Source organism: Chelonoidis abingdonii, chromosome 6 (genome assembly GCF_003597395.2).
Source record: "Chelonoidis abingdonii isolate Lonesome George chromosome 6, CheloAbing_2.0, whole genome shotgun sequence".
Lineage (NCBI taxonomy): Eukaryota > Metazoa > Chordata > Testudines > Testudinidae > Chelonoidis > Chelonoidis abingdonii.
In genome coordinates, this window is record NC_133774.1 from 122,857,500 (window position 1) to 122,868,659 (window position 11,160).

Below are 11,160 nucleotides of genomic sequence, written 5' to 3' on the forward strand. Positions count from 1 at the left end.
TTACATGTAAAGGCAAAAAAAAATCAAGTTGTTCCCCTCCACTCCACACCATTTTTAAACCTTTGAAATATCAAGCACAATCTTCCCTGGTTGTCCTGGCAAGACCTGCTACATGTCTCAGACATAGAGCTGTATCATGACTGAAGTGTGGATGACGCTAAACCTGTAATAAAGTTCAATTCTTGGACAACTATTGGAGTTAAATAGCTATTAGCAGATTTTACCAGTTTGACTAAACCCCTTTCCCCTCTCAATTGTTCAAGCTTTCACTCCCGCTCTTGATCTGTCATTTCACTAGCTTTCTAGCCATCCAAAGGCTGAACTGCATGACGAAATTTTAAAGGAAGTCCCCAACAGGTGCCACCAGCTGAACAGACACTAGTATAAGAGGGAGCCATAGCATACATGTGACTAACAACATCTGTTTTATACACTGTATTAAATGGTGGAAGCAGCCTGAGCCTTGACCACACTAGGTCTCTCCACCAGTAAGGTTCCTTAACAGAGAGATGGCCACAGAACCTTCCCAAGCAGATGAGAGATGAATTCCTACTGAATACTTCTCACTTATGAAGAAGGCATGGGAGAAGTTAAGAGGGAAACATTCCATTTTTTCCCTTTATAGATGACTTGTGAAGTAGCTACGTTCAAAAGAGTCAGACAAGAGCTAAAGAGAATATTTTATTTATAAATGTTAATTTGGTTTTAGAATTTGAAATGGATTGGGGTTATAATATAATCAATTTTTTTTTTTTATTTACATAAGGCATCAAATTGCCCCTTTTAAACAAAAGGATTAGTTTCCCTTATAATACTATGGTGCAAGTAATATGGCATATTTAGTAGAATACTGGTACACTTGTTCCAAACAAGTATCTACAGTTCAGTGTACAAAGATTAAAACCCAAACCTAAGAGTCTAGCAAAATCTGCTTAATGTATCATTCTGCAGAACAATGACAAAGATTAAGGCCTGTTTGTGCTGAACAATCATGCACCACTTGTTACCAGAATTAATAAAGACTATGATTCCAACTGCACAGGGCATGGGAAAAGGCACATATAAGCCCATGATGCCTAGTCTGCATCAAATATACTATTTTGGCAAGATCACTCGGATTTTGGAAGCTTTTGCGTGGGGACAGAGGAAAAACGAAGAGCCATAAAATTAACCTGCCTCTAGAATTTTACATGAGCATTTACACACCCCTAATAACCAAATGTACAAACCTTATGGTTTTAATGAGGGGACAAAACAAAAGAACGGCTAGGAGACTTCCAAAACTTTCTTGGTGAAGGGTGTAAGGTATAATTGGGTTGGCATTTGTTCTTACAGCTTTCATGTGAAACACTTCTTTAAACAATGAACTCCAGCTCCACAAGCAAGTAGAATATAAACAACGAACTAAGTCTCTGTTTAACAGATTCACTTTTATTTATAAAAATGGTAAACTTGTACTAATTTTCTGCCTGATGAAATTATTCCTGAGTTTTAGATCACTGCCGAGGCACAGCAGATAAAACTCTAAAAATTTAGTTACGAAAATTTTTTGCAAGTCAGGTTTATCAGTACTGTACATTGTTCAGCAGCCTTCAGTCATCAATAAACGTTAATCTTCCAGGTCCTTCATTCCTCATCCACCGCCTATATCTCTTCCATCGAGGATCCATGGCCATCTCTTCTTTAGCTCTTCCTCTTGTTCTTGCTTGTGTAGACCTGGATTAGAGGAGAAAGAAAAGTGACTTTAAATAAAGTCCAAGAAAAAGTATCTGCCCTCAAGGCGCGAGCTCTAATTACAACAAATCCAAAACTGCAGACCTTTTTTTTTTTTTTTTTTTTAAAACCACACTCCAGGTTGCTATAGAGTCAGGTCAGTCTCAGATTGCTGGTGGAATGCAGAATTTGGCCCAGAGCTCCATTAACTTCAGTTCAGTTACTTTGGATTTAGGGTCTATGATGGTGTAAGAGCAGAATTTGGCTTTATCTTGAATTTATTAAGCTCTTAAAGAATGCACTGTAAAACACACAGGAACATCAACTAAAAGCCGCATGCTTGTGCAGGAGATAATACTATTCACAGCAACAAAGACAGGCAATACTCAGGACACTGAGCAAACCCTTTATTGTATAGGAAATATTCAATGTAGTAGTTAGATGCACTGATTTAACAGTTTCCTCCAGTACTTGTGTCTTTCTGTAGTCAAGCCTAATTAGACAAATTTTGGAATGTTGTTAAATCTGATGTTTTTATTTTTTTTAATCTGTCCAGCTGTGGAAGTAAATGCTTTTATCACCACATTAGATGTATTAGGATTAGAATTATAACTGGATATTTTAATTGCCAGGAAATTCTAAGCAAATGCTGATAGCTACTTTCGGGAGGGATAGGGGGTGGGTATGGGGCACCAGTTCAATCTAATCTTTAAAATGTAACATCCTCAGGGGATACAACAGTACTAAACACTCCAGTTTCAAAGGATCAGTAAATCTTGGGTCTAGACTGAAAATTTTCCCTCCATTACATTATGAAAAAGCCACCATGCCATGTGGAAGTCACATGTACAGTTAACTTCCCCGTGATCAAGACTTCACAAACGTTTTCACGCCTGTTTATCTAGGTCTGAAATTTGGCACTGCTGCTACTGTGATTCTTTCAGTTCCTAGTATTTTTTCCACCTGCTGCTGAACTAGCTAGCCTCTTTCTAGCAACACAGTCAGTAGGGTTGATCTCCAACAGTGGATAACTGCATAGTGTCTTAACAGTAACTGAAGTTTTTCTGCACAAGAGATTTGAAGAACTCTGCACCCTAGACTGGCTAACGGTAGATACTACGTGGCACAGTTACAAAATACAAAGTACTGCTCTCAATAGTCATAAAATCACCACAGCAAACAGTAAGGCTGAAAACGTTTAAATATAGATTTACTGTACTAAAGAGCTATGAGGGCTCCTAATGTGCTCTCACTTACAAATTCCTTGGTACAAGGATAATCCTTCACTTGTGTCTTGTACAACAAGAAGCAGAGTCAGTACTTAAATCAAAGTAATAGGCTCTGGAACATCCCCAGGACCAGGGCACAGAGCTTGTGTATTGTGTGGAGTCTCTGATCTGGAACAATGGAACACTATACTTGAATAAAACAGCCATGCCCTGCAAGAAATATGTCAGACCCTGGATCACTGCAAGTCAGAGGAACTACTGAAGGGTAAAGAGGGCAGAGTCAGGAACTAGCTGAATTGGTAGAGTGATAAAAAACACTCTAATGGTTTGGATAAACACTTACTTTGGAGCAGGGGTTCTCAAACTGGGGGTTGGGACACCTCAGAGAGCTACGAGGTTATTACATGGGGCGTTGCAAGCTCCACCCCACACCCCGTTTTGCCCCCAGCATTTATAATGGTTGTGTTAAAAAAGTGTTTTTAATTTAAAAGGGTGATATTCTAGCACATTGATAGATGAACAAAGACTGTCTTTATCAGAAAATCTGAATCTCATTGCCAAAAATCTCCAGCTTAATGAGCGATATCTAGAAATGAATCATAGGCCAGGTCTACACTGCGACTTTAAATCGGTTTAATGGCTGATATACCGATTTAACGCTGTATCCGTTCACACGACGTCGTCCTTAATATCGAGTTAACCGCCTCCTTACACGCCCCTTAAATCGGATTTCGGCACTCCTCCAAACGAGAGGAGTAGCTAAAATCGATAGTGATCACATCGGATTAGGCGTGTGGACGGAAATCGACGTTATGGCCTCCAGGGTGGCATCCCAGAGTGCTGCAGTGACCGCCTCTGGACAGCAATACTGAACTCGGAGTGCAGCGGCAGGTAAACAGAAAAGCCCGGCGAACTTTTGCAATTGCATTTCCTCTTTGCCGAGTGAGTTTGATTGACGCTGTGCGATGCAGTCTCAAATCCAAAAGAGCTCCAGCGATGGGGAAACCGTACGGAGATTACTAGGTCTGATACGTGATATGGGAGAACAATCTGTGTATCCAGCTCCGTTACAGAAACGAACGCCAAAGCGTTTGAATAAAAAACTGCAGGTACACAGCGCTTGACGATGACAAGCGTAAGGAAGCCAAGAGGACTCAATGGACGCTCATTCAGGAGGCGGGGTACTGAGGCTCCAGCGTATCCCACAGTCCCACAGCGTCCTATGAAAATTATTTCGCATTATTGCAGCCGCATCCAATGTCTGTAGGTCAACACTAGTGTCTGGGGTGGTTCGAGGGAACACTCTCCAGTTTTCTTTTCACCCACTCCACAACTGAAAAAAAGGGTAAGAAGATCATTCCTTGACTACTTCTATGTACCCTATGTGTACTGAATTGCTGTGGTAACGGGGAGCTACAGCATCTGAAGGCAGTATCGCTCCTCCTCTCTGGTGGTGACAGTTCTCGCAGACGGCCCCACCATCCAGGAGAACCGCCTAAACTGTCAACATTGGCGGAACATTGCTACCGGCTGCAGTAGAGGACAGAACCGCTCGTAATAACAAGGCTAATCATTGAACTTGGGCTCAAAATTTGCAATCACATTTGGGATTACTCGCTTGCATATGGTTCATTTCTCCACTTTGGTATTCGCTAAAAATAGAGTCCATCCTGGCCCTGGGACTGTCATAGCCCCCGGGAGGCTGCCCCACGTGCCTCCCTCCCGACATCATTTCTCTCACTAACAAGTCTCTGTTTCTATATTCTGGTATTCCTTTAAACTTCATGACACAAACGGGGAGGGAAATGACACGGTAGCCCAGGAGGTTGAGGGAGGAAAGCAGGTGCGCTTCTTGGCAGGGGCAACCCTGTTGAATACTGAACGGAGCACACCTGTGCTACTCGAACACTGATCTCTGTTTCACTTGCATATTATTCTAGGCAGGACAGTGCTACCACTGACGCTCTTGGTTCCGCCAATCCGAACTCGATGCGGAGTGCCGGTAAAGCAGGGGAAATCCCCGAGAGCTTTACATGTGACATTCCTGGTTCACGTGTCCAGCTCTGATCACCACGGGTGGCGATGCGTTCAAATGCAAAAGATCTCGCTGACATTGACATTACGGGAGATGCAATGTTATCGCTGTAATGGTGAGGACAAATTCTCTTTTTCAGAGCTCCCGTTAAAGAAAGGAAATGCCTAAGCCTTTGAAAAAAATAAACTACAGATAACAGCTGGTCGTGACAACAGTACGGGAGCAGACATCAAACGATGGTCATGGAGGAGGGAGGGAGTATGAGGATTACAGCTACCAGTCTCCACAGCGGTACTCTGAAATAATATGTTTGATTTTTTGGCTGCGCGCCCATGTCTTGCAGCGTAATAACTAAGCGTGTTGCGTGTTCACGGAAACAGTCGGCAGGGTTTTTCGCCCCCTCCAGCACGTAAAAAAAAGTGAATAAATAATCTCCCTGAGTACTGTAAATGTCACCTCTGTTGTACTGAATGCTGCTGCAGACGCGATGCTGGCTGCTGGTAAGAGCAGTATCCGCTCCTTCTGCCCTCCCAGGGTGACGGCTGCCCAGTGATTGCCCTGCTGAGTGTGGCGGAGCTCGGGGGAAAATGGGAATGAACTCCTTTTCTGACAGGAATGGTACAGAACGCCTGGTAACTGTTTACTTATACTGGGCGAGCTTCATCAACCCTTCTCTCTTGCGTAAGAAAGATTCTGAACTGCATGGACGGTCATAGGCCTATGGTTGGCTCATCCCCCTCATTTTTTACTCAGGTAAGTACTCCGTTATTTTTATTCATGCATTCTCAATACATCATGCCACAACGGGGTGGGGGGCACTCGTGGTAGCCCCGGAGTGGAGCAAACGGTGCGTTACTTGCAGCGGCTCCTCTGGTGAATACTGATTGCGGAGTCAGCTGCGCTGTGCTACACTGATTTTAATACTGCTTACTCCTATTTCTTGTCTGACTGACATTTTTATTAACCGTAAAGGGGCAGGATGACCCATCCCTAGTGAAGTTAATTCCATTTTCTTTCAAAAATTTACACAGGTGTATTATCGTTCTGTCCCATTACTGGTGAGTATGTAACAAAAAGAGGGAGATGTAACAGTTTACTTGCTGTTTCATAGTACTGTACCAGTTCTACACCAGGAAGGAGCAGAAATTTCAAGTAGCAATATCCACACCTCAGATTAACTTCATTGGTTATGATACTCCACGTGCAACGCTTAATGCTCCTCAGTGCTGCAAGTGCGCCCTGTCAGTAGCATTCAGTAAAATAGGGGTGACATGTAAGTACTCAAGGAATTGCTTATTAATTTCATTTCTCGTGCTGGGGTAGGGGGAACTGAATAGCTGTCCGTGAACCATAAAAGGCACCGTGTAAGTACAGACATCGGGCGCTAAGCAAAATGCAAATAGTTTTAAGAGACTGCTGAGGACTGTGGGAAGCAGGGAGTTCCTCAGCCCCCGTTCCGCCCCATGAATCCCCGGCCCTGATGCAAATGTTAATGGTCACGGGGGTTTCTATGGTAAACGTGTAGGTCCATTCCTTGCTCCGGGAAAACATCAGCAGACAGGTCTTTCGCACAATTTTTTCCCTGGATTGCCCTTGCAGAAACATAGCAGCAGAGCAGAGACCGTCGGCTGTTTTGTTTTTCCCGTCACCATTTGATGTACTAGAATGCCGTGGAGCAGAGGCGACATCGAGCGCTACACACCACATTCAATTTGCTTTTGCAATGATAGCAGAGTAGTTACCAGTTGTTCTGTGCCGTCTACTTGCCAGAAAAAACTGGCAATGACGATGACGTCTTATGTCTCCTTCTCTAACTGTCCGCTGCTATCATGAGTTGCCCCCTGAGCTAAAATCAGCCGGTTGGCGCAACGCAAAAGCAAATTGGGATTGATCATGGGCACTGATGCAATCCCTCCCTTATTGCCTGTCTAAAATAGAGGTCAGTACCTGACTACAGAAAGTCAAAGCAGCTAGAGAATCCTGTGGCACCTTATAGACTAACGACGTCGTTAGTCTATAAGTGCACAAGGTTCCTGCTGCTTTTTACAGTCCAGACTAACACGCGCTAACTCCTTGAAGGAAACGCGTCAAGTTATTAGAAGATCGCAGCTTCCATGGCTTATAACAGGAGGTTGCCCGCAAGACCGCACTCTATTGCTTCACTTTCTCCAACCTCTGCAGCTACCGTGGCAGGGCCCATCCCCCATTTCTGTCCTGCAGTCGGAGGATACAAGAATAAGAAAACATAGACTTATTTGTTGATAAACGGGGGTGGGGGCATCTGGAGGCAGGCAGTTGTGGCTAAGACAGTCCAGCAGGAACATACTTCAATTTTAATACAGACAGGGAGCGATGACTCTTCGCCCCAGTGAGCCATTCCAATGGTGGGTTTCAGAACCATTGTCCACAGGGCATCATGATAGATCGGACACTAACTGTGATGCACTGGCCAGGTAAAACAGGAAAAAGCCTGAATCCCGCGAATTTTGACATTCCATTTCCTGATTGTTCCACCGTGAGGGTCAGCACACACCAGGTGGACCACACTCAGGAGCTCATTGCACTCGTCACAATGCATCTCCTGATATATTCGAAAGAAAGAGCGGCCAGCTTGACCACAGAGGTTCTGGATAGGCGATCGCTTATCTGGGGTGAGACTCGTGCTCACAGCACGCGGTTCACAAAGACGACAATGAAAAAGTTTTTGAAAGAATTTCAAAGTCTATGGCTGATAAGGTCAGAGCAGGAGACTCCTTCAGGTGCCGAGTGAAACTGAAGAACTTAGACAGGGTTACCAGAAAGCCAAGAAGCAAACGGAAGGTCAGGTCGAGCCGAAAACATTGCCGCTTCTATGCTGAACTACTAATTTTGGGGTTAAGCGCTACCAGTGCCCCACCCTGTCGTAGATCAGACTTTGGATTGAAAATCACGTGTTTCTGAAGATTGTAGCCGAGGGGAAGATGGAGTGAATTTGAGATAAGCATGACCGTGGTGTATGAGCACACCAGCAGTCCTAACCCCCAACAGCCAGGATCTTTGAGACCCCAAGAATCACAGTCCGCTGCGCTCACAGCGAGAAGCCAACAGTGAGCCATGGAAGCTTACCTCCAGGGTAAGTGTATCCCTTCTTCTGTACCGAAACCGGATTAAAACAAGACTTTTTATGTAGATCGTCGATTGACAAGGGCTTTGCTGCACATCGCAGCGATTACTGTTACAGGAAAATTCGTTTAAACATGTCTTGGGATGGGGTGAATCCTCCAAATAGTATGTCATGAATATCGTCGTGGAGGAACTCAAAACCCTATGCTATATGAGAACATTCGGCCAAGACAGCCTTCTCCTTCCCCCATAGTAGGTAACTTTCAGCTTGCATTTGCATGACATTTGTAACTGCAGGCATTGAAGGGCCATTGCACAGTGAAGCATTGCATAAACAAATGATCTGTCCTCCTGCGGTGCTATTGGAGGAGAAGAGATATCATCATTTACCTTGTAGACTATCAGGATGTCAAACAGGAGAAGACCATGCGATTTTTCTACTGCCAGAGCGGGGGGATGGGAGGAGGGATTAGCGACGAGTTTTCAGCGGTCTGCAAGCAGGATTCTATCCTGCTACCAGCAAGCGATGCGGGGGTGAGTTAGGGTGATCACTAGCAGTGATTCGTATATGATAGGAGCATGCGCTGTTGGGGATGTGAAGAGGGGGTGGGTTTGGTTTGGCAGGCTCCTCTATAACAGCAGAAGCAAGGATATATAGATCACTGTGTATATGAACGGCGGAAGAAGTCAAATTTTAAAGCCTCACGTTACCATCGCGCTGTGACGTACTTGGCCGTCTGCGTCGTGTTGTGCACATCCAGTCACCACAGACAGAATATTTAAACGCTACAAAATGCGACCTTTTATAGAGAATCACATGTGCTCTGTCAGGTGGATAGTGTTCCATGTGAAGCAGAGTAACTAGTCATTGCTCTGTAAAAAGGTATCTTACCACAATTCTCCCCTTGGTGCTTCCCCATGCAGCCTGCACCATTTCTCAGAAGTGCACTTGCCATCACGAGGGGTGCTGTGATTACGGCGAGGAAGAAGAAGACGCGAGAATGAAATGTTCACAAATTATGAAGTAACAGCGCAATGAGAGGGATAAAAGAATGAGTGAAGGTATGTGGTAGCAAAGATACAGGAAAGATGCCGTGAAGGCCTCGAGGGTAGCTGGAAACCAGGTTGGAGAATCAAACCCTGATTCTGCTGCGTTCTCAACGAAATCCTCCAACGATGGTGGAGCCTTCAGAAGAGCAGCACAGTAGCAGAGTGCCCTGCAGACCCTGTATAACCTCCCTGCAAGCCCATCCATATCTCCTCCACCCCAGACGGTGTAAGACAGCGTGTGGGGTGCGAAGGGGGGGCCTTTCTGCACGCCGTACTCCGCCAACTACCGCCGCTGCAGAGTTCAAGGAAAAGGCTGTAATGTACCTGCATAGTGCTTAAGTAGCCTTTCCTTCTCCCTCCTTCCAAACACAGCAGTCAGGACACCTTCCTAATTCTCTGCTTTTTATAGTTCCTTTGTAATACAGAATGCATCGAAAGGGGAGGTGGTGCTTAACAGGAAATCTAGTAAGGAAAAACTTCATGATTTTAACAGTGATAATTACTTTTAATGCATAACTAAATGATTTTTAAACGATACAGAGATTTATTATTCCTTCAGCAACCTGTAATGACAAGGGGAGGGCTGGTTGCTTACACTGAATAAGTTCGTCAAAGGCGGAGGAGTGTTTCGATTATTTATCTAAATAGGGGAAGCAAACGTCACCCGTACCTGCCGTGCTGAACATTGTTTCAAGGCTTCTCTGATGCGCAGCGGCCTCCAAGGTGTGCTCTTCTAATCGCCCTGGTTCTGACTGTCGTACTCAGCAGGCCAGTGATTTGCCTCAGCCTCCCACCAGCATAAATGTTCTCTCCCCTTAGTGCTCACAAAGATGGTGAGCAAACAGCAAGCAGCAATGCAAGCGGGAACATGGTTGTGGCTGAGGTCTGGAGCGAGTAGTAATATGCCAGCCGACCCCTTTAAAACGGCCACAAGCCCACATTCACACCACCTCGCACTGCTCCAGCTGTAGTTGAACAGCTCCTGACACGTCCAGCTGGAGTGTTGGCTTCATGAGGCCATGGCATCAAGGGGGTAGCGCTGGTCCCCAAGGATCACTATAGGCAGGTGTTGAACATTGCCAACGGTTATTTTCTGGTCGGGAGTATTCCCCTTGCTGCAGCCTGTTTAAACAGGACTATGCTTCGCTGAAAGAACGCGAGCCTATGAACCCTTCCTGGCCACCCACGTGGGATGTGAGTGCACAGTCCCTTCTGCTCCACATGCTTGGCAGCACCATTGAAAAGTACCCCCTTGGCGTTGACGTACTGGGTGCCCTGTGGTTTTTCTTGGCCAGATAGGGATATGGTTCCATCTTATGCCCCACACAGTTTCGAAAACCCATGGGCAGCTAAGCATCACTATCACTGGGCACTTCCAATCACAACCTTTCCATGCAGCAGCTCACGAGGTGCTTTGCTAGTTGCAATCACTAGCACCCCACAGTAGATTTGCGCCACTCCAAATGATTCCGACTGACCGGCTAGCTCTGCGTTAAGCCAGCTATCCAGAGGCTATTGCCACTCGGTTCTCACCTGTGAGGCTGTCTCATGTTTGTATTCGGCGTTTCGAGGCAGGGAAAGCACTGTCACAAATCAGTTTAAGAAAGTGCTTTACGCATGCGAGTTTCGCAAGCGACTGCGAATCGTCCCAACCGTAAAACAATGCGGTCCCACTCAGTCTTGTGCTTTTTCCGTGCCCAAATTCGGCGTTCAATGGGTATAGTATATGCCGGTAATCAGCAGTACGCTCCAAAACGCTGGCCAGCGGTTATGGAGAATTCTGCCGTGCCATTGGTATCGCTGTCCTCGCCACTCAGCAATAGCTGCCCTCCTGCCTCCTCCTGCCTTATGCAGTTCATTGTTCATTATACGTCAGCATAGAGTACGACGAGTTTGACGAACGCATGATACCGTTGTGTGACTCAGGGTCCGATGATTGCTGTGCTAATGGCGGTTGCTCAACACTCCGCCGAAAAACGCGCCAAGGGATTGTCTGTTCTGCCCTCAACAAGGAGGGGTATGGCTGTACCA

The 11,160-nt window shown here is 45.5% G+C and overlaps 1 protein-coding gene and 1 pseudogene across 1 annotated transcript in view; both read right to left on the reverse strand.

Annotated features, from left to right (window-relative positions):
* Positions 1-668: 668 nt before the first annotated feature.
* Positions 669-11,160, reverse strand: part of DNAJC25 (DnaJ heat shock protein family (Hsp40) member C25) — a 28,573-nt gene continuing 18,081 nt past the window's right edge. Inside the window, 2 exon segments of the mRNA XM_075067503.1 lie at positions 669-1,678; positions 1,681-1,716. Coding sequence (XP_074923604.1) covers positions 1,593-1,678; positions 1,681-1,716 — 122 coding nt within the window. The 3' untranslated portion in view covers positions 669-1,592.
* Positions 5,978-6,188, reverse strand: LOC142047071 (U4 spliceosomal RNA; annotated as a pseudogene).